Genomic DNA, 27565 nt, shown 5'->3' with positions numbered 1-27565 from the left:
GCGACGTTGCGCGGCAGTTGCGTCTGGCCCGCGTGCACGCGACGCCCGGGAGGGGGCGGGGCTGAGGCCGGCGCCCCCACCCAGGCCCCGCCCCCTAGGCCCACCCGCGCATCTCACCCCGCCCCCTCGCCTTGGCTGCCCCGCCCCCTCGCCTTGGCTGCCCCGCCCCCTCACCTTGGCTGCCCCACCCCCTCGGCGGCCGCGCTCCTTCTCCCGCCGCCTGCTCGCCTCTCGCCCGGCTCCTTCGGCCGAGAGCGGGAGAAAGTCCTGCTGGTGGGCGGCCGCGGGGCTGCGCGCGTCCGGCATCCCGGTGCCGCTCCGGCCCGGGCGGCTAGGGGGCCCGGCGGTCCATGCATCCGCCGCCGCCCGCCGCCGCGATGGAGTTCAGTCAGAACAGTCTGTTCGGCTACATGGAGGACCTGCAGGAGCTCACCATCATCGAGAGGCCGGTCCGCCGGAGCCTCAAGGTGCGCCCCGGGGAGGAGGAACTGCCCGCAGGGCGCCCGGCGGCTTGCCCCTACCCCGACCCCAGCCCGTCCGCTCCCCGAGGCGGCCCGGGACCCTCTCGGAGTCCTGCTGGCCCCCCAGTCCTCCTCCAGTCCCCGGCCGCCGTGTTACCCTAACCCGGCCCTTCTCGGGCCCCCTTCTTCGACGTGGCTCGGGTTCTCCCAGCCTGGACCCCCAGGCCCGAGGGACGGGCATCCGGAGCCAGCCCGCGATCCCTCGGACGCCCTCGGTTTTCTAGTCCCCCGGCCCAGCCCGCCCCGGGCCCTTTCCCCAACCCGCCCCCCAGGAACGGCCGGTCGAGCCCCTGTCGTTCGGGCCAGCCCGGCGTCCTCCCCCGCGCCGTCCCTCTCGCACAGCCGGAGCCCCTCGGTTGCGGTCCTTCTTCCCCCGGCCCTGCAGGAGCTGCCCCTCGCAGCTGCAGCCCGCTTATCCCGCCTCCTCTCCTTGGGGCTCCCCCTCCCCCCGCTTTGGCTCCCCGGTGCTGCTGCCCGGGTTCAGGCCCCAGTCCCACTTCTCAGTCTACACAGCCCCGACTCTTCCCCTACCTCTCCCAGAGACACCCCAGATCCCATCCCCCTCCTCCCCTATCAGAGCGAGCTCCGGTCCCCCAGTACCCAAGTCAGCCCGGGCCTCCCTTCTCCTCCCAACTAGCACCCATACTAGAGCCGTCCTGCTACGGGTCTTCAAAGCCCTCTCGACCCTTTGTCCCGATCCTGAGTCACCACGTGTCCTTACCTTCCAGCCCCTCCAGGACTCTAGCTGGGACCCTGCTCCCTAACCTCCTTAAGAGAGTCAACCTTCACTAGGCCCCCCACCTCCCGCTAGCTCCCCGACCCCGCAGAGTCATCTTCCTCCCAGCCTCCCAGAGGCTCCAGCCCTCAATGCTGGCAAAACTAGTGACCGACCACCACCCCCTCCGCCCCCCATTATAGCTCTTTTCACTCCCACCTGCCGCAATATCTCGAATCTTTGATTTCCTTCCAGTCCCAGAGTTTATTCCCTTCCCTCCCCCACTCCAGATTTCGTCTTTCTCATTCTCCCTCGGCTGCAGTCTTCATTCCCCCTTTTAAGCATTTCCTGGGATGGAAATGCTGGCGAAACAGTCTTGGATATTAGAGACTAAAAGTATGTATATATTATATATATATACATACAATTGATTTCAGCAAGGTTCTGAAGCCACAATGTGATTCTCAGGCTTCAATCTAGAAGCTAGAAGAGTAAACAAACAAAAAAAAGCCCCCAACCCCCCAAACTCCACCACCTAAACCCAACAATTAGAGATGTCTGAGGTTTGAGGGCGTCAGACCCTTGATTAGTTTTCAGTGACAACGCTAAATTGTGAAACTTTTTCATTAGTCCATACTCAGATAGGGTCCCTGGAGGCAAGACCGATATGATGTTTGTGTGCATAATTTGTGTTTTACACTTGACAGACACCAGAAGAAATAGAAAGATTGACAGTTGATGAAGACCTCAGTGATATTGAAAGGGCTGTTTATCTGCTCAGGTATTTCATAAAGTCTTTTTGTGATAATTGCTGCTTTTCCTGTGGCAGCATCCACAAATGATTTCTGAAATGTCATGTTACGGTTCTGTTCAGATTTACTTAACCACTTGAATAGAGTACTTTTGCATGTGCAGCACTTAATTATGTTATAAATTAAGATTTAGATATGGACTTATGAACTTGAGAACCGAAATCAAATCAGATACCTAGCTTATAGAATATTGCTTGGAGGAGGAGCAGAACAACTAATGGTTTGAGTTGAATCTCATTAAAAAAAAAATCTTGCAGCTTTGGTTGTCCTCCCATAAGATCCAATAAATTTAGATGAGACTTAAGAATATCCAGTGATTAATTTTAAGTTAATTGCAGAGTATGAACTTTATATGCTATTTACTGTACAGAAAAAAAAATCCACAAATATGGTAGTTCAATTCTTTTCCCTCAGGATATCCTGTTTATATTACTTCTGCTATGTGCGCTTTATAATTTTGCCTGAGAGATTTTAAAATTTAATTGCACCTACTCTCACTTAAGTTTCATCTTACAAGCTCTACAGAATTGCTTAAGCCAAATGGTTATTACAAATATTTACAAGATTTCTCTCAACTATTTTAAAAATTGTGTTGTGGATTTAACTTCTTAAAAGCTGATGTGAACATTAGTGAAAATATCTATAAAAATACTTCAGAAATAGAAATTTTCCTAAGGCATTTTGTGTACATTGTTTTAAAATTTTTCTTGCACATTTTTTACCCCCTTTTGGCAAATTAGTTTTTGCTTTTTGTTTTTTGGAATCAGATTTTGAAAACTGGTGTTATTTACCTCCTGGGATATTTGTCATCCTTGTTTCCTTAGCTCAGGTCTACTTTGCCGGTTTCAGGTGCTGGCAAATTTCTTCTTCTTTCTTGTTTTATAGATCATGTTTCTAGTCCCATGATATTCACTGAATGACCCTGTTAAAAAAAAAAAAATCTCTCCTTGATTTCCATTTTCTTAATTATTCTGTAGCCCATTAGTGACATCTTGGGTTCTATTCTTGTCAGAATTTTAGCATGCTTACAATTTAGACCATTCTCTTCAGTAATTCTGTTACTTTAAAATGTTTCTGGATCTTAGACCTTATGTTAGGGTTATTTCCCCTCATCTTTTGGTGATTTATGGTAGCCTGCTCTCATCGTTTCTACCTATTTGTTTTATTTTATTATTTTTAAAATTTTCATTGGAGTATAGTTGATTTACAACGTTGTGTCAGTTTCAGGTATATATCTACCTATTTATTTTAAAGGAAAATGGTTTTATCTATGTATGAATTAACAGTATGTGTTTTTGATGTTTCATAGAGAATATGCCTTTTAACTTAGTTTGGTAATTGTGTAATATTTGAAGTACTTTATTCCTTAATGATTAGCATGTCCAATATGGTGAACAGTAGTTGTAAGCATCTGCCTTTTCCCACATTTCTTTTGTTTGGAGTAGGTAGACAACGGGTGAAAATTTGGATACGCTTCTTTTAGCATACAGCAGTTAATGACTTGAAGTCAGTGCCTACTTACTCCTACTTAATTCTCTCCGTATAAATGCTGGCTGACAGTGAGGAAATAGAGAGTTTTGCTCTACTTACTTGCGACAGCAGATACCTTATTTTAGGTATCAGTGACAAGGCTTCTTTTTTAGGATAGCTTATTTTCTATCTTGCTTTTATTGTTGGCGAACCAGGTCGTCTAAGTTGTTTGAATTTCTCAGACAAAGAACGTAAGTTTCATCCAGTTCTGGAACTGACAAAGCCCTTACAGAGGCAGATGGGTCCTCTCATTCTTAGGCAAGAGAGTTTTAAAAGAGATCTGATATCTTCTTTAGTTTCTAGTGGCGCATCTACCTTGAAGGAGGCTTGCAAGGTGACTCAAAAGGCAAACAGTAGCTTGGTTGTGCGTGGGCTCTCCAGCTGAGTTCTTCTTTTGTATTCCTACAATCTCACCACCTCCTGGGGGAAAGCGGGATTTCACCTTTAGGCCAGCTTCTGAAGGGATAACAAGACTCCTGCCTGAAGGGTTCTTTCTTCCCTGGGATTCTGGAGAGGGTGTGGGATTGTCTTATGGACACGTTCCAAACTTTGCCTCTGTTAAAGCTGTTAAAGTCTCTTCTCTCACGTATTGAGCCTTCTATTTTAAATGTAATTTATTCCTTTTTTTTCCTATTTGTACCTCCCAATGCTGTAGAATCTAATACTGAGTCCTTTTTCTCCCTCTATGATTTTCAGGTTTATTTTTGAGTGCTTTACCTTTTCGTCTGTTTTGGATATTTAATATCCAGAATTTTCCTCTTTGCTTTTGAATGTCAGATTTGTTTCTGTAGCTCTCTTATTTTTGTACATTAAATCTATCTTGGAAGATTATGCTACATTAGATTTTAGGGTCAAATGTATAAGTATCAGTAGGAAATGCTTTATGTTAGTGGAGGTTCTGATAGTATTTAAACCGAACCTAGTAACTAAAAAAGCATTATATTGGACTGGTGTCCAATGAAAAACAAATTACACTGTTCATTATATTACCCTAAAATATGGCAGATCAATTATTAATGCTATTTTCATAATTAAGTTTAGAACATTACAGTATTTGAAGATTTGACAAAGATGATTCTGTGGTTTTACGTGAATATGATGCTGATGTACCCATCTGTGGCATTTAGCACTGAAACAAAACAACTTTCCTAATAGTCACAGCTTGTGGCTTAGTCGAAATCATATCACAGTATCTTCTTTTAGTTCCCTCTCTTCTTTGTGATTTTGGTGTATATTTTAGGAATAATTTTGTTAGAGAAGGGTCCTAAGTTTGTACACTGTGCTTTCATTAGGTAAACCTTTACTCACATATCTTTAGTTGCCTGTCAGATAAATTCCAGACCCTTAAGCTTGGCATCAGTGACTCCATCTTAGCTCTGCAATGGAATGTTCCACCAGGCCCTCAACTTTTCTTTTTAATAGCATCATTGAGGTATCGTTTATATGCCATATGGTTCACCCATTTATAGTTGAGTGGTTTCATGTATTCACAGAGTTGTGTGTTCATCACCACAATCAGTTTTAGAGCATTTTCAGAAGAAGCCCTGTACCTGTTAGCAGTCAGTCCCCACTTCTGCCCAATCTTCCCAGCCTTTGGGAACCACTAGTCTACCTTCTTACGGATTTGCCTATTCTGGACATTTTATGTAAAATTATACAATATGTGGCCTTTTGTGACTGATTTCTTTCACTTAGTATAATGTTTTCAGGGTTCACTGGCATTGTAGCGTGTCAGTACTTTGTTTCTTTTTACTGCTGAATGGTATTCCACCGTGGGAGTGTATCACATTTTGTTTGTTCATACACTCGGGTTGTCTCCACGCAGTCCTTCACTTTTTGAAGCAGTCGTGCTGCCTTATTCACTGTTACTCAGATACATCACATTCATCCTTAACTCTGCTTTTCCCCATCCTGGAATACCTTTCGTTATACCTCTCCAGTATTTTCCATCCCCAGGATCCAGCTGTAATCTTGCATCTTTCCTAAGGCCTTTCCTAACTGCTGACACTACATGGGATCTCAGGCTCTGTGAGCTCCCGTATCACTTAGTGGCTGCATGCCTTTGTTTTCCTTAACGTGTGTGTGCGCATACGTTGTCTTCAATAGACTGTAAGCTCTTAGAGGGTAAGCTGTTTTTTATTGTTGTTTTGGTTCTTTCTTGTTCTGTGCTATGATATAAATATATACCTCTTGATGGAATAAAGTGTGTTTATTTACCTTAAGATGACCGAAGTGCCAGATGAATTAAGCAACTTTTGACTTTTTTGTATCGTAGGCAATAGAATCAGACAGATTTACGTTATGTCCTCCCACTTACTATCTGCGTGACCATGGGCAAGTTATGATGGTTGTTAAATCCTGGTTTTCTCATCTGCAAAGTGGAAAATAATAATTCTTGTTTCCCAAGGTGGTTAGCCCCAAACACCAAAAAGGTACCCAATTAATATTAATTCCCTTCTGTTTCCTTTGCCATGTCCCTAATTCCTTACTCCTTAGGTGCTCAAGGTACATTACAAACTTTTAAAAGAGGATAGCAGTATTAATTTTGTCTTCCAATAATTTAATAAAGTAATAGGCAAGTAAAGTATATCAACTGAAGTTTGTGATAGATATCTATTAACTTCCTTTGCTAATAGTATTTATCAGAATCTTCACATGTTATACTTATTTTAAACTGATGGTAAGGTCAGCCTGTTTAAGCAATATTTGCTATTTATATTATGCGTTAAATGTGTTGATTGGTTAATGTACCTAACCTAACTTTTATGTTGCTTACTTTTACGGTCATTTAAAAACCGTTTGTCACTTTGCACTGTGAGTTTTAAAACATTTTGCCCTTTGCCTTTTAGGGACAGTCAGATAAAGTACATCGTTAATTAGGAACTTTTTCCTTTTTCTTTCTCTCCCCCCCACCCCCCTCCCCTTTTTAAAAAAAAACAGGAGTAAGTGCTCCCCCTAGTGATAGCACAGAGTGAGAATCTGCAACCAAATCTGGAAATAAAAGTGCTGTGAACTGTGCCTATTGCTGATCACGTTTGGGAGCTCTTGCATTCAAGACTAGCACAGGGTAGCAAGGAGGTCATGAGGGAGAACTTTGCTACCAGCTAGCTTTTGGTTGTTTTATCTTTAAGACTACCTGTCCTATTTGCTTGGCAAATGGGAAAAGTTGTGTGAAAATCTCCTTTGTGTGCCCTTATTTCTAAGATCTTCTGTATCTCCACATTTCTTTTGCCTTTACTATTCTTTTGATTTCTTTTTTTTTGACACCTGTCATTTAGTACTGTTTTGGTGAGGTGGGGTGCTTACGGGGTGTGTGTGTGTGAGATAGAGAAAGAGAGAGAGAGAGAGAGAGAGAGAGAGTGTGTGTGTGTGTGTGTGTGTGTGAGAGAGAGAGAGAGAGAGAGAGAGAGAGAGAGAGAGAGGGAGAGAGAGAGAGAGGGAGAGAGTGTGTGTGTGTGTGCGCGGGGGGGCCTTGAGTAGCCAGGATTGCATGCCCGGTTTTCTCGAGTGTTGTGCTGGAGAGGCACATCACAGTTTTTAATCCCTCACAGTTGGGATGAAGTGGTTAATCACCCCAAATTGGTTAATATTAATGTGGGGAGTCATAAAAAGGATCCATACTTTCAGGATTTCATTTTAGTGTAAAAAAACACATTTGTTTGCTTATCTTTTGTTGTAGGTCCACTACCTTTTGAGTATGGGTCTGCTTAATACAGTTCATAATCCTTTTTCTTGCATAAATACCCCCATAATGCATTTATAATGTCACGTTCAGGTTTCTTTAAGGTTGAGTGAGAATTTTTTTTAATAACTGTTTATTTACTTTTATAAATTTGTTTATTTTATTTATTTATTTTTGGCTGCGTTGGGTCTTCGTTGCTGTGTGCGGGCTTTAGTTGCAGTGAGTGGGGGCTACTCTTCGTTGTAGTGCGTAGGCTTCTCATCGCGGTGGCTTCTCTTGTTGCAGAGCACGGGCTCTAGGTGCGTGGGCTTCAGTAGTTGTAGCACATGGGCTCAGTAGCTATGGCGCGCGGGCTTCAGTAGCCGTGGCTCGCGGGCTCTAGAGCACAGGCTCAGCAGTTGTGGTGCACGGGCTTAGCTGCTCTGTGGCATGTGGGATCTTCCCTGACCAGGGCTCGAACCCGAGTTCCCTGCGTTGGCAGGTGGATTCTTAACCATTGCGCCGCCAGGGAAGCTTTAAAGTTGAGTGAGAATTTAAAGATGCTTATGAAGCAGTCTGAAAGCCTGTCTTAGATGTTTTTGATTATTTTTAAATTTCTTTTTTTTTTTTTTTTTTTTTTTTTTTTTTTGCGGTACATGGGCCTCTCACTGTTGTGGCCTCTCCCGCTGCGGAGCACAGGCTCCGGACGCGCAGGCTCAGCGGCCATGGCTCACGGGCCCAGCTGCTCCTCGGCATGTGGGATCTTCCCGGACCGGGGCACGAACCCGCGTCCCCTGCATCGGCAGGCGGACTCTCAACCACTGTGCCACCAGGGAAGCCCTGTTTTTGATTATTTTTTACTCAGCTTTTGCAAGCTGTCTTGTTCTTCCTAATTCAATAGCCGTTTCCTTTGGCAACTTATCTTTGTTGAGTTTTTCTAAAACTTTCAATTTAGTTGTCATAGAAACGACTCTGTCTTTGCATTCATATGTTTATGTAATACTTAATTATGTAATTGCAGTATCAAGTAAATTGGGATAAGCTGGTGTGAGAACAAACACAGCTGACTCTTGGTTACAACTCAACTGGTTAGAGCAGAAGCATGTGGGCATTTCAGAGAGTAGCCTATTAGCTATAAGCTTTCAGTTTGCCTTTGGCAGGGAAGTGGAGAGTGTTGCTTAGTTGGGAGAGTCTTTTAACACCTTGTTGAGAGAGATACCATCCCTTTTCAGAACATGCACTGAGATGATCTTGCTTCAACCTTGGATACCCATGATATTCCTCTCTTGTCTCTGCATTGAGTTGGGTCCATGGTCTGGTCTGTTCTTCCTTCACCGTTCTATTCTTAAAAAAAAAAAAAAAGAAATTAATGGATTAAGAATCTCAGTTAAAGAGGTACTTTCATAAACATATATTTTATTTGTTTTTTAAAACAAACTTTTGGAACATATGCAGAAATGAGCACACATCATAAATATACAGCTTGTTATATTTTCACAAGTTAAAAAACACCCATCTAACCAGCATCCAGATTATGAAATAGGATATAACCTGTTGTATTAGCCTGATAGGTTCCCATTTACCCTTGTCTAGTTTCCCCCGTTCCCTGCAGAGGGTAACTGTACTACCCTAACTTCTAACACCGTAGGTTAGTTTGCCTGAATTTGAACTCTATATAGTAGGAACCACGGAATATACTGTTTTGTGTTTAGTTTCTTTTTCTCAGCCTTTTAAAAAAGAGATCTTTCCATATTGTTGCATGGAGAAATAGATTGTTCATTCTCATTCCTGTATGGTATTCCGTTATATGAATATACCATATCATTTACTTAACTCTTGGTGGACATTTCTCTTGTTTTCAGTCTTTGGCTATTATGATTAATGCCGCTATGAACATTCTTGTACAAGTCTTTTGGTGAATATATGTAGGCATTTCTTTTAGGTGTCTTCATGGAACTAGAAGTGTTGGTCACAGCATATGCATATGTCCAGCTTAGAAGTTACTGCTAAACAATTTTCCAAAGTGGTTGTACCAGTTTATACTTCTACCAGCAGTGCAGGAGTGGTCCCACCCTATATTTTTTAGGAAACAAAAATGACAAACTTTCTAGTACATAAATTTCTAGTATATCCGTAATGAACTACCTACCTAATAGCCCATAGAATTTTCTGTTATTCTGTGTATGATTTACTTAGGTCACCTAAATTTTTTCTTTCCCTATAAGAGAGTTTCAATAAATTTTTACAATTAGTTTTTATTTATTTATTTATTTATTTTCAGCTGCGTTGGGTCTTCATTGTTGCTCGCGGGCTTTCTCTAGTTGTGGTGAGCAGGGGCTGCTCTTTGTTGTGGTGTGCGGGCTTCTCATTGCGGTGGCTTGTCTTGTTGCGGAGCACAGGCTCTAGGCACGCGGGCTTCAGAAGTTGTGGCTCGCGAGCTCAGTAGTTGTGGCCCATGGGCTCTAGAGCGCAGGCTCAGTAGTTGTGGTGCACGGGCTTAGTTGCTCCGCGGCATGTGGGATCTTCCCCGACCAGGGCTAGTGTCCCCTGCATTGGCAGGCCCGTGTCCCCTGCATTGGCAGGTGGATTCTTAACCACTGCGCCACCAGGGAAGTCTCTACAATTAGTTTTTATTCTGCTAGACTGCTTGGTTAGAAGGTCTTCTTTCATGCGTACCACCTTCAGTACCCTTAAACCACAGAGGAAAGTCCAGTGATCTTTATATCTGTACCTCTTTCAACTTGGATATTTTGCTTTTTGCAGTGCCTTTTGTTGTACGTGGTGGCCACCAAATGTGGGAGGCAGGGAGAAAGTGTTCAGACTTAGTTCTTCACAGTCACCACCTTTTTGGCTTTATGATATTGGTATGTGGTAATCAGGTCAGACATAATCGCAAAATCTATTATATCCTTGTCTGTGGCTGTGCCTTACAGTGTAATTTTCCCTCCAAATCAGAGATGTTAATAATGGAGATTTATAATGCAACTAATAGTTACTTTAGAGTGAATCTTAGGAGTTCAGGTTAAAACATACAAAATATTAATTGAGTACTTAGTATGTGTTAGGCGTCTCCTGGAGAACAAGGGGCATTGTACCAGCAGATACTTGTGTTCAAGGAAGTACTTGTTTAAAGAAGCAAATGCACTTTTCTGAAGTTTCACTAGAATAGTAGTCACCTCTAGTTAATAAGTATGTTGGGCATTGAGAAGGCAGTATGTAGTGTCGGAAATGCTCTAAGACAGGCCCAGAAATATTCTTGGAGGCCGAGGCTTGCTCATTTATCTATTGAGAGACCTTGGGTAAGTTGCTTATCTGAGTCCAAGCCTCCTAATCTAAACTGGGAAGAGTAAAACCTACATTGCAGGATTGTTGAGAAGGTTAGAGGAAGTGCATGCAGAGGACACAATGCTTGGTGTAGAGTTGTGTTCAGTAAAGGATAATTGTTGTTGGTCTTTTAAATCAACTGTTGGCAATTCAGAGCATACTTTACTTTGGATGCATAGGCAACTTCCTGTCCAGAAACTTCATGCAGTTATAAAATTTTCTCTCCAGATGGTGCCCCTTTGCGGTTAATTCTCCACCGTGACCCTAGGCAACCAATGATCTGCTTTTTGTCACTATACATTAGTGACAGATTCTTCTGCTCTAGAATGTAGACATGTTTTCATATCTCTTGGATAAATGCCTAAGAATGGAATGCTGGATCACTGGATGAGTATATATACACTTCATTTCAGTTCTGTTGAGGTATATTGACATCTAATAACCTGCACATATTTAAACTGTACAGTTTGATGAATTTTGACCTCTATGTATACACCCATAAAGCTATCATCACCAGTAAGATAATGCACATACCCATCACTCCCCAAAGTAACTTTGTAATATCCTCTCCCTTCTTTTTTTTTTTTTTTAACATCCTTATTGGGGTATAATTGCTTTACAATAGTGTGTTAGTTTCTGCTTCTCCCTTTCTTCTGATAGCCTCTTCCGCTCCAGGCAACCACTGACCTGCTTTCTGATGCTACAGATTAGTTTTCAGTTTGTAGAATTTTATAGAAAGGAATCATACAGTAGCTACTCTTTCGTCTGGCTTCTTTTACTCAACGTAGTTATTTGGAATTTCACTCATGATGTTGCATGTATCAATAGTTTATTCCTTTTTATTATTGTTAATTATTCCATTTTAAAGATATAGCACATTTTGTTTATCCATGCACCAGTGGATGGACATTTGGGTAACTTCAAGGTTTTGGCGATTACAAACTAAGTGGCTGTAAACATTCATGTACAGATCTTCGTGTGGACATGTGCTTTCTTTCCTCTGGTGAATAGCTAGCAGTGGAATGGCTAGGTCGTATAGTAGGCGTATGTTTACATTTTCAAGAAACTGCTAAACTGTTTCAAGTGATTATACAGTTTTACATTTCCACCAGGAGAGTGTGAGAGTCTGAATTGCTCCATAATACTTACCGACACTTGGTATGATACGTCTTTTTGGTTTTAGGTCATTCCGGTGGTATTACCAGTGGTCTAGTGTATTGTATTTATAATTTAGATTTTCCAAACGACCAGTGGACATTTGAACGTCTTTACATGTGATTATGAGTCAGATTGCTGTGGTCTAATTTTGATGAGGTCTAATTCATTGCTTTTTTTCATTATAGTTAGTGCTTTTTGTGTTATATGTAAGAAATCTTTGCCAAATCTAGGTCAATTACATTTTTTTCCTGTGCTTTCTTTTAGAAGTTTTGAGGTTTTAGCTCTTAATTTCAGGTCTCTGATTCATTTCCACTTAAATTTTGTATGTGGTGTAAGGTAAGCATTGAGGTTAATTTTTTTTCTCCACATAGCTGTAGTGTACAGTGGAAAAGGGCCAGTTTGCTACTGTAAGAATCAGGGGACCTGGTGTCTTATCTCTGCTATCACATTCAAGTCACTTAAGTTCTTCAGACATCGTTTCCCCCTCTTCTCTCCAGAGGATATGATGGGTTGGACTTCAGAATTTAAAGTTCCATCTTGTTTCAGCAGGCTGTCTTCAATTCTAAGAAAGAAGATAAGGAAAAGATGTTGAACCTCAGTTTCTTATTTCATCCACTAGGCGGTGCTAATGGACATCCCTGTAAGGGCAAAAACTCCTTGGATAGGTGAACAGTTTCAGAGCTTTTAAAAAAGGTCACCTTTGAAGAAGATATTCATAATTCAGAAAGTGCCTGTGTTTCATTAAGGAGTAGATGCAATAATATTATAATAAAACCTAAAATACTGTTTGTCACCGAAAAAATATCAGAGTAGAACAATATTTTCTTTAAAGAGTTCTGTATATTTGGTTTTAATATGTTTTGGGCAGAATGAGAGTTATATGGCTAGCATAAAAACATTTACATAGTCAGGTGAAAAATTAGACTGAGAAGTCTGATGGATTTAGAATTTTCATCGAAATTCTCTTGGTAATAAGCTTGTAAACTGTATTTGCTTGGAAACACTTTTGGTAATAAAATTATAAACTATATCTCCTTGAGTAGTAGACATTGTTGCAGAGGAAAAGGATTCACAAAAGTACAGCCTGGGCATCTCTCCTGGTAGCTCTGGTGATGGTGGGGAGGGAGGGAGGGGGGATGATTTACACATACAGTTTGTGTGTGTGTGTATCTCACATAATTTTCCAATTATTTGCGGGGTTTTTCCAGATACCTTCCTGTTATTCGTTTCTAGTTTAATTCTGTAATGGGCACGGAACACACTTTGCTTGAATTTATTTCTTTTAAATTTGCTGAGGTTTGATTTTTGGCCAGAACATGGGTCGATCTTGGTGATTATTCCATGTATATTTGAATGTGTATTCTCCCGTTGTTGGTGTAATGTTCTATAAACTTGGTTGATATATTTCAGATCTTCTGTATCTCTAAGGATGTTTGCTACTTGTTCTACTGACTAAACAACTGGAATACTGAAGTCTTCAACTATAATTGCAGATTTGTTTACTGCTTTCAAATATATCATTTTTACCAGTAGTTTATGTATTTTGATATTTGTAATTAACGCATATACAATTAGGGTTGTTATATTTTCTTGGTGAAGTAACCCCTCGTAGCTATATAATGTTTGCTTTTATCCCTAGAAATATTCCTTGTGTGAAGTCTACTTTATCTGATAGTGATATACTCACTCCAGCTTTCTTTTGGTTAGTGTTTACACAGTATATCTTTTAATGACCTTTTACTTTTCTTAAAAAAATAATTTTTATTTTGGAATTATTTTAGATTTCCAGAGAAGTTTCAAAGATAGTTTAGAGTTACGGTATGCCTATTACCAGTTTCCCCTAAAGCTAACGTTTTACATAACCATGGTGTATTTGTTAAAAGTAAGAAATTAACATTGGTGTAACACTATTTACTAAGTGCCAGACTCTGGATTTCACCAGTTTTTTCACTAATGTCCTTTTTCTCCTGTTTCAGAATCTAATCCAGGATATCACATTGCATTTAGTTATCCCATCTCCTTAATCTCCTCTGGGCTATGACACATTCTTAGTCTTTCCTTGCTTTTCATGATCTTGATAGTTTTAAAGAGTACTGGTCAGGTGTTTTGTCGAATGTCCCTCAACTTGTTTTTGTCTTGATGTTTTTCTCACTGTTAGATTGGAGTTATGGGCTTTTGGGAAGAATGCCGTAGACGAGACGTGCCTCTCTCATCCCATCATTTCAGGGGTACATGACATCAGCATGACTTATCACTGGTGATGTTAATCTTGATCACTTAGTTGAAGTTGCATCTGCCAGATTCCTCCACTGTTTGAGTGGTGAGAGAGGACCTCCCAGCCTTGTTCCTGATCTTTGGGGGAAAGCGTTCAGTCTCTCATCATTAAGTCATTAAGTATGATGTTGGCTGTAGGTTTCTTATGGATACTATTAAGTTAAGGAAGTTTCCTCAAGTCCTAATTTGCTGACAGTTTTTTTAAAATCATGAATGAATATTAAATCTTGTTGAATGTTTTTTTCCTGAATCTATTGACATCATATATGGCTTTTCTCATTTAATCCTTAATATGGTGAATTACACTGATCAGTTTTCAAATGATGAACCAGCCTTGCATCCTTGGGATGAAATCTACTTGGTCATGATGTATGAGTCTTTTATATGTTTCTGGACTCTATTTGCTACTATGTTTTTGAGGATTTTTGCATCTATTTTAATGAGAGATATTGGTTTGCAGTTTTATTATAATATCTGTGCCTAGTTTTTGGTTTTAGGGGAATGCTCATGAGATGACTTGGGGAGTGGTTTTCTATTTTTCTGGAAGAGATTGTCTAGAATCGATATTATCTCTTCCCTAAATGTTAGGTAGAATTCACCCATTAAACCATCTGGGCCTGGAATTTTATTTTTGAAAGATTTTTAACTAAAAATTCTACTTATTAAATAGATATATGGGTATTTGGGTCATTTATTTCTTCTTGAAATAAATAGATGTATGGGTATTTGGGTCATTTATTTCTTCTATTTATTATTATTATTTTTTAATGTTTTCCTGTTTTCAATTTCACTGATTTTTATTCTAATATTTATTATTTCCTTCCTTCTGCTTGCTTTACGTTTAGTTTTCTTTTTCTAGTTTTTTAAAAATTTATTTATTTAATTTTGGCTGCATTGGGTCTTCGTTGCTGCGTGTGGGCTTTCTCTAGTTTCCGCGAGAGGGGGCTACTCTTCGTTGCAGTGCATGGGCTTCTTATTGTGGTGGCTTCTCCTGTTGTGGAGCACTGGCTCTAGGCACGTGGGCTTCAGTAGTTGTGGCACGTGGGCTCAGTAGTCGTGGCTTGCGGGCTCCAGAGCGCAGGCTCAGTAGTTGTGGCACATGGGCTTAGTTGCTCTGTGGCATGTGGGATCTTCCTGGACCAGGGATTGAACCTATGCCGGCTGCACTGGCAGGCAGATTCTTAACCACTGCACCAACAGGGAAGTCCCTTCTTTCTCTAGTTTCTTAAAGGGAAGCTCAGGTTATTGATTTTTAGATCGTTCTTCTATTCTGATATATGCATTTTAATGCTATAAGTTTCCCTTTAGCTGCATCCTACAAATTTTGATATGTTGTATCTTCATTATTGTTTAGTTGAAAAAGTTTTTAAATTTATCTCAAGACTTCTTCTTTGACTCATGAAACTCATGAGTCATTTAGAAGTGTGTTGTTTTATTTCCGTATATTTGGAGATTTTCTGCATATCTTTTTGTTACTGATTTCTAATTTAGTTCCATTATGGTTTGAGCATGTACTTGCTGTGATTTCTATGACCTCCCCTTTTTCCCCATTACAGCTCTGACTTCATTTCTTACTATTCCCTTCTTCGCTTAGTGTGTTCTCCAGCCATCCTTGCTATTCATTAAATACACCAAGTACACATTTACCTCAGGGCTTTCGCACTTGCTGTTCCTTCTGCTTTTAATGTTTTTTTCCTCGATATCCGCATTGCATTGCTAGCTCTATCACTTCCTTCAGATCTTTTCTCAAATTTGGGTTGTCTACTTATCTAGGATAAATGGCACCAACATCTACTTAATGTCACAGGTTAAAAACCTGGGAGTATCCTCAGTTTTTCCTGTTCCTCGTCGCTGTTTAAGCAGATTAATAAATCTTTTTTTTTTTAACAAAGTGGGAACATTCACACGGTTTCTGTAGTTTTCTGAGATACACATTGCTTAAAAAAACACTTGTTTCATCAAGATGGTTTTCAAATATTGGATTAGCAGAAACCTGCTGGAGGGTCATAAATTCCAGTGCTTTACTCATTTCTTTCGGTATAATGGTGGGTAAGTAGATGTGGCCTCCTTTCTTTTTTTTTTTTTTTCTTCCAGAAAAATATTTCTTAATGTTCCAAAATGGCATATATTTTATTAGTTAACTCTAGTCTCTAATTTATTATACAGGAGTATGTATATAATCCGTCTCTAGGCTAATTTTATGTCTCTTTTTATTCAGCAGTGAGAGCTTTGTAACTTGCGTTTTTCTTTTAATCCCTGTTGCTAAGAAACACAGAGCACAGCCACAAACCACCTGTGTGACCTTGGGAGCATCATTTAGCTCCTCTGAATTCTGTCGGTGAAGCGAGGGAGCTGTACTAATCACGCTGCCGAGACTCCTCCTTGCTCTGTGACTCTGTAAACTTAACTCCGTGCTCACCCTGGTTATCAGCTTTCCTCAGGTGGTTAGTACTTACATTTCTCTTCTCCTTCAAAATTATTTACTTTTCTCTAGCTAACCGCCCCCCCCCAAACTCAGGATATACTAGTCAGCTCTGATTCTTTTGACTAGTATTTTCTAAAAAAATACTAAAGTGTTCAATATTTTGCATGTTTAAACATGTGTGCTGCTCTAAATCCTTTTGTTTTGTGTAGGTAAACAGAATATACATAGGAATAGAATGACTTGTTATTTTATTTAATCATTATTTCATAGTAAAAGTCACTACATATTATGATTTTAAAAGTCCATTATACTGCTTAGTTTCTTCATGATTCCCATACGAAAAGCACGTGGACCTAGTCTGGACAACATATCTTGAGATAGGGCTTCCCTAGTGGTGCAGTGGTTAAGAATCCACCTGCCAATGCAGGGGACATGGGTGCGAGCCCTGATCTGGGGAGATCCCACATGCCGCAGAGCAGTTAAGCCCGCGAGCCACAGCTACTGGGCCTGCGTGCCTAGAGCCTGTGTTCCACAACAAGAGAAGCCCGCGCACTGCAACAAAGACTGGTCCCCGCTCGCTGCAACTAGAGAAAGCCCGTCCACAGCAACAAAGATCCAATGTACCCAAAAATAAATAAATAAAATAATAAATAAACTTATTTAAAAAATTTAAACATAAAATCTTGAGATATATTTATAATTTAGGTAGGATATATACATCATTATTTACTCCTATAGATCCATATTTACTCATTGACTTACAAACGGTGTAAGTAGCCATTATATTTCCTTAGATGATATTTTTCTTCAAGATAACTATAACTGGAGGACTGGTAATTCATATATTGCTGAAAGGAATGATAGGAATGTCTGAAATGGTTCTTTTACTGTAAGGGACAGTAGGGAGAAAATTGGCTTTGTTTCTTTTAAAGAAGAAAATATTTGTGTGAAATTAAAATAATAGTTATTTAGGAATGCATGAGGGATCTTAATTTTGTTGTTTTATTTAAATCAGATTCTTGCTTTGTGGAGGTAGTATCCTGACCCTGGCAAGAGCTAGCTAGTTAACCTTGAACAACTTCCATAGTCTCTGTGGATGTTGGTTTCTTTAGTGTCATAGTGTAAGGGGGTGAATTATATGTCTAAGGCCCTCTTCAGCTGCACCATTCCATTATATCATACCATTAGCATTAGAGAAAAGGAATCATTGTTTCCCACAGCTTTTACAGGTTGATTTGGGGTTGACTAATGAGCTTTCGCATTTTGTAATTGATTTGTTTGTACTCCATTTCTTCTGATTTGGTGCCCCATTTACAGTAATGTCAGTCAAATGAGTAGACAGGATCCATGCATATTGTGTTAGGGACTCGCTTTCTGTGTCATATTCTCCGCTCCTAGACTTAGCATCTCCCTGACGTGATTTCCAAATACGTGGCTATAGCCTTGGGCTTTTCTCCCAGACTTTGGGCCAGGGCTGCTTGCTGGGTGCTGCCACCACCATCTCTCTACCAGAATGTCTTGCTGGTTTTTCAAACTCAGTGTGCCCCAAACTGAATTCATCACTTTTTACCTAAGTATGCCTCCATTTGTTATTGAAGCCTGACCATCCTTTTAAATTGTACTGGAGGGAAACCTGACAATAATCTTGTACGCTTTCTTTTTCTCTCAATTAGTTTTGTATTTCTTTTTCTCTCAATTAGTTTTGTAATTAGTTTTGTATCAAGTCCTATTGATTTTATTTCTGCAAGAAGCCACTCAGATACACAGAATCAGAGAGCTTTGTTTTTATAGTTGTCTTTCTACTTGCAGAGCACAGTGACTGGTAGATCCTGAATGTTCTGTAAGTCTATCTGAAGTGATGAATACATCCCCTCAGCCTGGGACCTTTGAACACACTGTTCCTTCTACTCTCACTTGTCACTGATTCCTACTCATCTCTCAGGGCTCAACCTTTTAGGGAAGGCCTCCTTTACCTCCGAACTAAGCGATGTTCTTGATAGTACCGTGTACTGTTCCTGTATAGGTCTTTGTACACTTAGGATGATTCCGTTGATTTTTGTTGTTTTTTTTAACTTGTGTCTTCTCTGACTGTGAAGCTCTAACAGGGCAGGGTTTGTATCTGTCTGTACCACCATGTCCCTGCCAGGGCTTAGCTCAGTGTCCAGTATATAATAAGCACTCAGTCCATATTTGTCATCTGACAAATTCTCTGGCTAGGCATAAAGCATTATTAGGTTGTGCTGGAGACTACAGAACCAGTGCCTGGTACCCAGCAGCTCTTGAATAAATACTTGTTGAATTATTGAACATATCAGTCCACCTGTCTTCTGTAGGTTAAGTAATCTGGTCTCCTTCCCTTCCTATGATAGCTGCTTATCATCTTTTCTTTCTGCAGGTGACAGGGTGGTTTTTTTCCTTCTGCAGGTGATTTTTTTTCTCTTTCTTTTTTGTATAGCTGTCAGTTACTATTCTGTTTTCCTCCTGGGCTCCCCACTTACTAGATTGGCTGCTATGTAAACCCAGTCCTCTTAGCTATCCCCTTTCCCTTGCTATGTCCTATATCTATATATTTTTTTAAAATATTTTTTAATGGATTTTTTACTACCATTTGTTAATGGGAAAATAAGCTGATTAAAAAGAATAATGGGAGATATTACAATGTTTCCAGGAATCTTCCAAGTTTGTGTAGTTATTCCTGAACTCATTTTTTATGTACCTTTCAATACTCCTGTTAGAGCTCATATATTTAGGGCAGCCATTAGTAATCTTCCCTTTTACTCTTTGCAAAATACTGTAGAACAATGATTTTCAATTTTTTTTTACCATGATTCTTTAAGGAATACATTTAAAATTGTGACCTAGTATATACACACATGTTTGTGTGTGGGAATTAATATATATATAATTGAAACTAAATTTTAATAATTATTATCCTTCTAGTATACTAAATTAAAAACATATCAAAGTTACCATGCAGTATTATCCTGTTAATATTGAAATATATGGAAAAAACCCAAAATAAACAATACAAAAACAAAAATAAGGAAAGATTTATTAATGCAGCAGGTGTCTTTGCTCCTTAATAAGTTCATTCCACCCCAGAACACTTGAGGATAATGCTCATCTTGCGTACCGTTGTGAGATTTGACGTGGGGTGTGAGGGAGAGAGGAAAGGTTAGAGTAGTTCTAAGATGTGTCCATGGAGAAGCAGAGGGCTGTTTGTACCTCTGTTGGTAAAAGGAGGGAGGGGAAAAATGAGCTCAAGTTTTCATATGTGAAGTTGAAGAGCCATTCAAAAGGAAATGCTCTCTTTATTACTGGTGACACTGCTTTAGTCAGAAGAGTAGTTTGTCTCCTCTTCACAATGCATGATACTTCCGTATGCTATGTTGACATGACAGTGCATGATACTTCTGTATGCTACGTTGGCATGACATTGGGATGGTAAAAGATGCATACTGGAAATTTCAGTAAAAGAATTTGTTGTAACATGAATATTACTAAATAATTTGTGTGCACATTTTTCTCTTGCAAAATTATCACCTTAGAGACATTTTTAGGCTGACAGTTCAGCCACTTCTTATGATAGATGGAACGATGACCCTTAGTGGTCTAGTAGCCCTAGGGTATGGACTTACAAATCATAGGTTGGAATCCTGGCTCTAATGTTTAGTAGTTGGAATACTTTTGGGAAGCCACATTTTTTTTTCTGGGACTCAGTTTCCTCAACTCTAAATTAAGGATATGAGTATACTGCATATGTATTGTCAACATTAACATGATAATGTATGTAAAGCATCTTGTGTGGCAATAGACCCTTAAATGTTGGGGTTTTTTGGTTTTTTTTGGAAAATGATTTTTTATTAGATAATTTATTTTTTTATTTTTCTGAATTTTATTTATTTATTTATTTATACAGCAGGTTCTTATTAGTTATCTGTTTTATACATATTAGTGTATATATGTCAATCCCAATTTCCCAGTTCATCCCACCCTGCCCCCCACCCGCTTTCCCCCACTTGGTGTCTATACGTTTGTTCTCTACATCTGTGTCTGTTTCTGCCTTGCAAACTGGTTTATCTGTACCATTTTTCTAGATTCCACATATATGCGTTAATATACGGTATTTGTTTTTCTCTTTCTGACTTACTTCATTCTGTGTGACAGTCTAGGTCCATCCACGTCTCTACAAAGGACCCAATTTCATTCCTTCTTATGGCTGAGTAATATTCCATTGTATATATGTACCACATCTTCTTTATCCATTTGTCTGTTGATGGGCATTTAGGTTGCTTCCAAGACCTGGCTCTTGTAAATAGTGCTGCAGTGAACATTGGAGTGCATGGTCTTTTTGAATTGTGGTTTTCTCTGGGTGTATGCCTGGTAGTGGGATTGCAGGGTCTTATGGTAATTCTATTTTTAGTTTTTTAAGGAACCTTCATACTGTTCTCCATAGCGGCTGTATCAATTTACATTCCCACCAGTGGTGCAAGAGGGTTCCCTTTTCTCCACACCCTCTCCAGTATTTGTTGTTTGTAGATTTTCTGATGATGCCTATTTCTAACCGGTGTGAGGTGATACCTCATTGTAGTTTTGATTTGCATTTCTCTAATAGTTAGTGATGTTGAGCAGCTTTTCATGTGCTTCTTGGCCATCTGTATGTCTTCTTTGGAGAAATGTCTATTTAGGTCTTCTACCCAATTTTGGATTGGGTTGCTTGTTTTTTTAATATTCAGCTACATGAGCTGTTTATATATTTTGAAGATTAATCCTTTGTCCATTGATTCGTTTGCAAATGTTTTCTCCAATTCTGAGGTTGTCTTTTCGTCTCGTTTATAGTTTCCTTTGCTGTGCAAAAGCTTTTAAGTTTCATTAGGTCCAATTTGTTTATTTTTGTTTTTATTTCCATTATTCTAGGAGGTGGATCAAAAAAGATCTTGCTGTGATTTATGTCAAAGAGTGTTCTTCCTATGTTTTCCTCTAAGAGTTCTATAGTGTTTGGTCTTACATTTAGGTCTTTAATCCATTTTGAGTTTATTTTTGTGTATGGTGTTAGGGAGTGTTCTAATTTCATTCTTTTACATGTAGCTGTCCAGTTTTTCCAGCACCACTTACTGAAGGGACTGTCTTTTCTCCATTGTATATCCTTGCCTCCTTTGTTATAGATTAGTTGACCATAGTTGCATGGGTTTATCTTTGGGCTTTCTATCCCATTCCATTGATCTATATTTCTGGTTTTGTGCTAGTACCATATTGTCTTGATTACTTTAGCTTTGTAGTATAGTCTGAAGTCAGGGAGTCTGATTCCTCCAGCTCCATTTTTTCCCTTCAAGGCTGCTTTGGCTGTTCGGGGTCTTTTGTGTTTCCATACAAATTGTAAAATTTTTTGTTTTAGTTCTGTAAAAAATGCCATTGGTAATTTGATAAGGATTACATTGAATCTGTAAGATTGCTTTGGGTAGTATAGTCATTTTCACAATATTTCTTCCAATCCAAGAACGTGGTATATCTCTCCATCTGTGTGTGTCCTCTTTGATTTCTCTCATCAGTGTCTTAGAGTTTTCTGAGTACAGGTCTTTTGTCTCCCTAGGTAGGTTTATTCCTAGGTATTTTATTCTTTTTGTTGCAATGGTGAATGGGATTATTTCCTTAATTTCTCTTTCTAATCTTCCGTTGTTAGTGTAGGAATGCAAGAGATTTCTGTGCGCTAATTTTGTATCCTGCAACTTTACCAAATTCATTGATTAGTTTTCTAATCCAAATTCATCTAGTAGTTTTCTGGTGGCATATTTAGAATTCTCTATGTAGAGTATCATGTCATCTGCAAACAGTGACAGTTTTACTTCTTTTCCAATTTGGATTCCTTTTATTTCTTTTTCTTCTCTGATTGCCGTGACTAGGACTTCCAAAACTGTGTTGAATAATAGTGGCGAAAGTGGACATTCTTGTCTTGTTCCTGATCCTAGAGGAAATGCTTTCAGTTTTTCACCATTGAGAATGATGTTTGCTGTGGGTTTGTCGTATATGGCCTTTATTATGTTGAGGTAGGTTCCCTCTATGCCCACTTTATGGAGAGTTTTTATCATAAATGGGTGTTGAATTTTGTCAAAAGCTTTTTCTGCATCTATTGAGATGACATATGGTTTTTCTTTTTCAGTTTGTTAATATAGTATATCATATTGATTGATTTGCATATATTGAAGAATCCTTGCATTCCTGAGATAAATCCCACTTGATCATGGTGTATGATCCTTTTAATTTGTTGCTGGATTCTGTTTGCTAGTATTTTGTTGAGGATTTTTGCATCTATATTCTTCAGTGACATTGGTCTGTAATTTTCTTTTTTAGTAGTATCTTTGTCTGGTTTTGGTATCAGGGTGATGGTGACCTCGTTGAATGAGTTTGGGAGTGTTCCTTCCTTTGCAGTATTTTGGAAGAGTTTTAAGGTTGGGTGTTAGCTCTTCATTAAATGTTTGATAGAATTCCCCTGTGAAGCCATCTGGTCCTGACTTATGTTTGTTGGAAGAATAATCACAGTTTCAGTTTCATTACTTGTGATTGGTCTGTTCATATTTTCTATTTCTTCCTGGTTCAGTCTTGGAAGCTTATACCTTTCTAAGAATTTGTCCATTTCTTCCAGGTTGTCCATTTTATTGGCATAGAGTTGCTTGTAGTAGTCTCTTAGCATGCTTTGTATTTCTGTGGTGTCCGTTGTAACTTTTCCTTTTTCATTTCTAGTCTTATTGATTTGAGTCTTCTCCCTCTTTTTCTGGATGAGTGTGGCTAAAGGCTTATCAATTTTGTTTATCTTCTCAAAGAACCAGCTTTTAGTTTTATTGATCTTTGCTATTGTTTTCTTTGTTTCTATTTCATTTAATTCTGTTCTGATATTTATGATTTCTTTCCTTCTAGTAACTTTGGGTTTTGTTTGGTCTTCTTTCTCTAGTTCATTAGGGTGTAAGGTTAGATTGTTTATTTGAGATGTTTGTTGTTTCTTGAGGTAGGCTTGTATTGCTATAAACTTCCCTCTTAGAACTGCTTTTGCTGCATCCCATTAGTTTTGGATTGTCGTGTTTTCGTTGTAATTTGTCTCTAGGTATTTTTTGATTTCCTCTTTGATTTCTTCAGTGATCTCTTGGTTATTTAGTTGCATATTGTTTAGCCTCCATGTGTTTGTGTTTTTTACATTTATTTTCCCTGTAATTGATTTCTAATCTCATAGCCTTGTGGTCACAAAAGATGCTTGATATGATTTCAATTTTCTTGAATTTACTGAGGCTTGCTTTGTGACCAAGATGGGTTCTATCCTGGAGAATGTTCCATGTGCACTTGAGAAGAAAGTGTAATCTGCTGTTTTTGGATGGAATGTCCTATAAATATCAATTAAATCTATCTGGTCTATTGTGTCATTTAAAGCTTGTGTTTCCCTATTAATTTTCTGTCTGGATGATCTGTCCATTGGTGTAAGTGAGGTGTTAAAGTCCCACACTATTACTGTGTTACTGTCGATTTCCTCTTTTATAGCTGTTAGCATTTGCCTTATGTACTGAGGTGCTCCTGTGTTGGGTGCATATATATTTATAATTGTTATATCCTCTTCTTGGATTGATCCCTTGATAATTATGTAGTATGCTTCGTTGTCTCTTTGAACATTCTTTATTTTAAAGTCTATTTTATCCTTGTCTCTTATAACATTCTTTATTTTAAAGTCTATTTTATCTGATATGAGTGTTGCTACTCCAGCTGTCTTGTGATTTCCATTTGCATGGAATATCTTTTTCCATCCCCTCACTTTCAGTGTGTATGTGTCCCTGGGTCTGAAGTGGGTCTGTTGTAGACAGCATATGTATGGGTCTTGTTTTTGTATCCATTCAGCGAGCCTGTGTCTTTTGGTTGGAACGTTTAATCCATTTACATTTAAGGTAATTATCGACATGTATGTTCCTACTACCATTTTCTTAATTGTTTTGTGTTTGTTTTTGTGGGTCCTTTTCTTCTGTTGTGTTTCCCACTTAGAAAAGTTCCTTTAGCATTTGTTGTATAGCTGGTTTGGTAGTGCTGAATTCTTTTGCTTTTGCTTGCCTGTAAAGCTTTTGATTTCTCTGTTGAATCTGAATGTGATCCTTGCCGAGTAGAGTAATCTTGGTTGTAGTTTCTTCCCTTTCATCACATTAAATATATCATGCCACTCCCTTCTGGCTTGTAGAGTTTCTGCTTAGAAATCATCTATTAACCTTATGGGAGTTCCCTGGTATGTTATTTGTCATTTTTCCCTTGTTGCTTTTAATAATTTTTCTTTGTCTTTAGTTTTTGTTAATTTGATTACTATGTGTCTTGGCGTATTTCTACTTGGGTTTATCCTGCCTGGGGCTCTCTGCGCTTCCTGGACTTGGGTGGCTGTTTCCTTTTCCATGTTTGGGAAGTTTTCTATTATAGTCTCTTCAAATATCTTCTCGGTTCCTTTCTGTCTCTCTTCTCCTTCTAGGACCCCTATTATGAGAATGTTGGTGTGTTTAATGTTGTCCCAGAGGTTTCTTAGGCTGTCTTCATTTCTTTTCATTCTTTTTTCTTTTTTCTGTTCCACGGCAATGAATTCCATCATTCTGTCTTCCAGGTCACTTATCCGTTCTTCTACCTTGGTTATTCTGCTATTGATTCCCTTCTAGTGTATTTTTATTCAGTTATTGTATTGTTCATCTCTGTTTGTTTGTTCTTCAGTTCTTTGAGGTGTTTGTTCTTTAATTCTTCTAGGTCTTTGTTAAACATTTCTCACATCTCTCGATCTTTGCCTCCATTTTTTTCCCAAGGTCCTGGATCATCTTCACTATCCTTATTCTGAATTCTTTTTCTGGAAGGTTGCCTATCTCCACTCCATTTAGTTGTTTTTCTGGGCTTTTGTCTTGTTCCTTCATCTGGTACATAGTCCTGTGCCTTTTCATTTTGTCTATCTTTCTGTGATGTGGTTTTCGTTCCACAGGCTGCAGGACTGTAGTTCTTCTTGCTTCTGCTGTCTGCCCTCTGGTGGATGAGGCTATGTAAGAGGCTTGTGCAGGCTTCCTGATGGGAGGGACTGGTGGTGGGTAGAGCTGGGTTTTGCTCTGGTGGGCAGAGCTCAGTAAAATTTTAATCTGCTTGTCTGCTGATGGGTGGGGCTTGGTTCCCTCCCTGTTGGTTGTTTGGCCTGAAGGGACCCAGCACTGGAGCATACCCGGCTCTTTGGTGGGGCTAATGGTGGACTCTGGGAGGGTTCACAACAAGGAGTACTTCTCAGAACTTCTGCTGCCAGTGTCCTTGTCCCTTGGTGAGCCAAAGCCACCCCCTGCCTCTGCAGGAGACCCTCCAACACCAGCAGGCAGGGCTGGTTCATTCTCCTATGGGGTCACTGCTCCTTTTCCCGGTGTCCCGATGTGCACACTACCCCGTGTGTGCCATTCAAGAATGGACACAAGGGCACTTCTGTTTCCCCAAGTCCTGTAGAAGTCCTGCAATCAAATTCCACTAGCCTTCAAAGTCTGATTGTTGGGGAATTGCTCCTTCTGTTACTGGATCCCCAGGTTGGGAAGCCTGACGTGGGGCTCAGAACCTTCACTCCAGTGGGTGGACCTCTGTGGTATAATTGTTCTCCAGTTTGTGAGTCACCCCCCACCCCCCGCCCGGTAGTTAACGGGATTTGATTTTATTGTGTTTGCGCCCCTCCTACCATGTCATTGCGGCTTCTCCCTTGTCTTTGGAAGTGGGGTCTCTTTTTTGGTGATCTCCAGTGTCTTCCCGTCGATGATTGTTCAGCAGTTAGTTGTGATTCCAGGGCTCTCGCAAGAGGGAGTGAGCGCATGTCCTTCTACTCCGCCGTCTTGAGCCAGTCTCCAGATCTGAGTTTTATGGAGATTCTTGGAGAAGTCAGCGTGAGTCTAAATGTTTGTTTTCTTTACCTTCCTTCGGTGCTATTAAAAATATAATTTGTTTCTCTATGATTCTAAGCATGATGACTGTAAGTAGAGTTGAATGGGTCTCTAACTACGTAAACTTTTTAAGGTGACGTTTTGAAGATTTAACATTATTAAGGACTCAGTTTTATAGTAGTAACGTGAAAATACACCACATTTGAAAAATTCTTGATGTTATGGATTGGTATTTGGTATCTTCTGCTTTAAATTCTTGAGTCATCTTTGTCTTAAAAGGAGGTTTTGTCTTTCTTGGAAGTTTAATTCTCTAGGCTAATCATTTAATTAATTTTCTTCTATTTATTAAAACAAACTGTTTATTTTGAGTAAAGAAATAATTAAATATCAACTATGTAAAGTTTAGTTTTCATTGGGAACTCAAAGCAAGGCCTGTGTGACATCTGCTTCATTGTTACAAATTCAAACATTGTATCAGCAGTTTGTGTTGTATTTTGGAATTTGAAATGAGAGCCGCTAGGATTAGGATCACAGGCTCTGTGTATACAGATCATTTAGGAGCCCACACATAGTTGAACAGTTAGCAGAGCTAGAGTTCTCCAGTTAATTTCTCCTGTGGTGACTGTGTGACGTTGTCACCTTTGGGTAGCATCTGCTCCTTCCCCTCTTCCTTTTCTAATTGGTTTAGGATTCAGTAAACCGTGAGGGTGGTCTAGCTGTGAAAAGAGGATAGGACTCTTTGCTCTACAGTTAGAATTTTTAGCATGTGAATCTGTCTTGCTCTTTAGATTTTGACCTCAGAAGGTGGAAACAAGGTATAAGAATAGAGAAAGACAGTATTGTCAGTATCTAGGTCTGTTGTAACATGCAGCTTATTCTTTGTGGGCGAGGGCATGGGTTTCATAAACTAGCACAGATAGCCTCATTTTTAGAGACCCAAGATAATGCTTCTGAAAGTGCTTTAAGCAAATATAATATACTAAGAAGTTTTACTCCTTTTCTTGATCTCCCACAAATTAGTTATCATTTTGTTTGCCTCCAGTATCATTGAGGACAGGCTTTTTTGTTTTTTGAAATTGTATGTTTTTAAAAGCAGCATTATTATGCAGTTCTCTCCAGTAGTGCTGCATGGCTTGGGAGCAGGAGTGGGATGGAAAAGCAGATGGATGAGTTTGGTATTAGCTGGGTGAACAGGTTGGAAGAGTGGTGGTATATGTAATGGTCAGTGCATGGGTTTTGGAGTTGT

General features: G+C 39.6%; 1 protein-coding gene across 1 annotated transcript in view; it reads left to right on the top strand.

Annotated features, from left to right (window-relative positions):
- The first annotated feature begins 260 nt into the window (after positions 1–260).
- PPP4R4 (protein phosphatase 4 regulatory subunit 4) overlaps positions 261–27565 on the top strand; it is a 119421-nt gene continuing 92116 nt past the window's right edge. Inside the window, exons 1-2 of the mRNA XM_033852554.2 lie at positions 261–467; positions 1944–2017. Of these exons, the coding sequence (XP_033708445.1) occupies positions 351–467; positions 1944–2017 (191 nt within the window). The 5' untranslated portion in view covers positions 261–350. The remainder of the gene's footprint in view (positions 468–1943; positions 2018–27565) is intronic.

Source organism: Tursiops truncatus, chromosome 2 (genome assembly GCF_011762595.2).
Source record: "Tursiops truncatus isolate mTurTru1 chromosome 2, mTurTru1.mat.Y, whole genome shotgun sequence".
Taxonomy (NCBI): domain Eukaryota; kingdom Metazoa; phylum Chordata; class Mammalia; order Artiodactyla; family Delphinidae; genus Tursiops; species Tursiops truncatus.
Note: the sequence above shows the minus strand (reverse complement) of the source record. Positions and strands in the feature narration are given on the sequence as shown.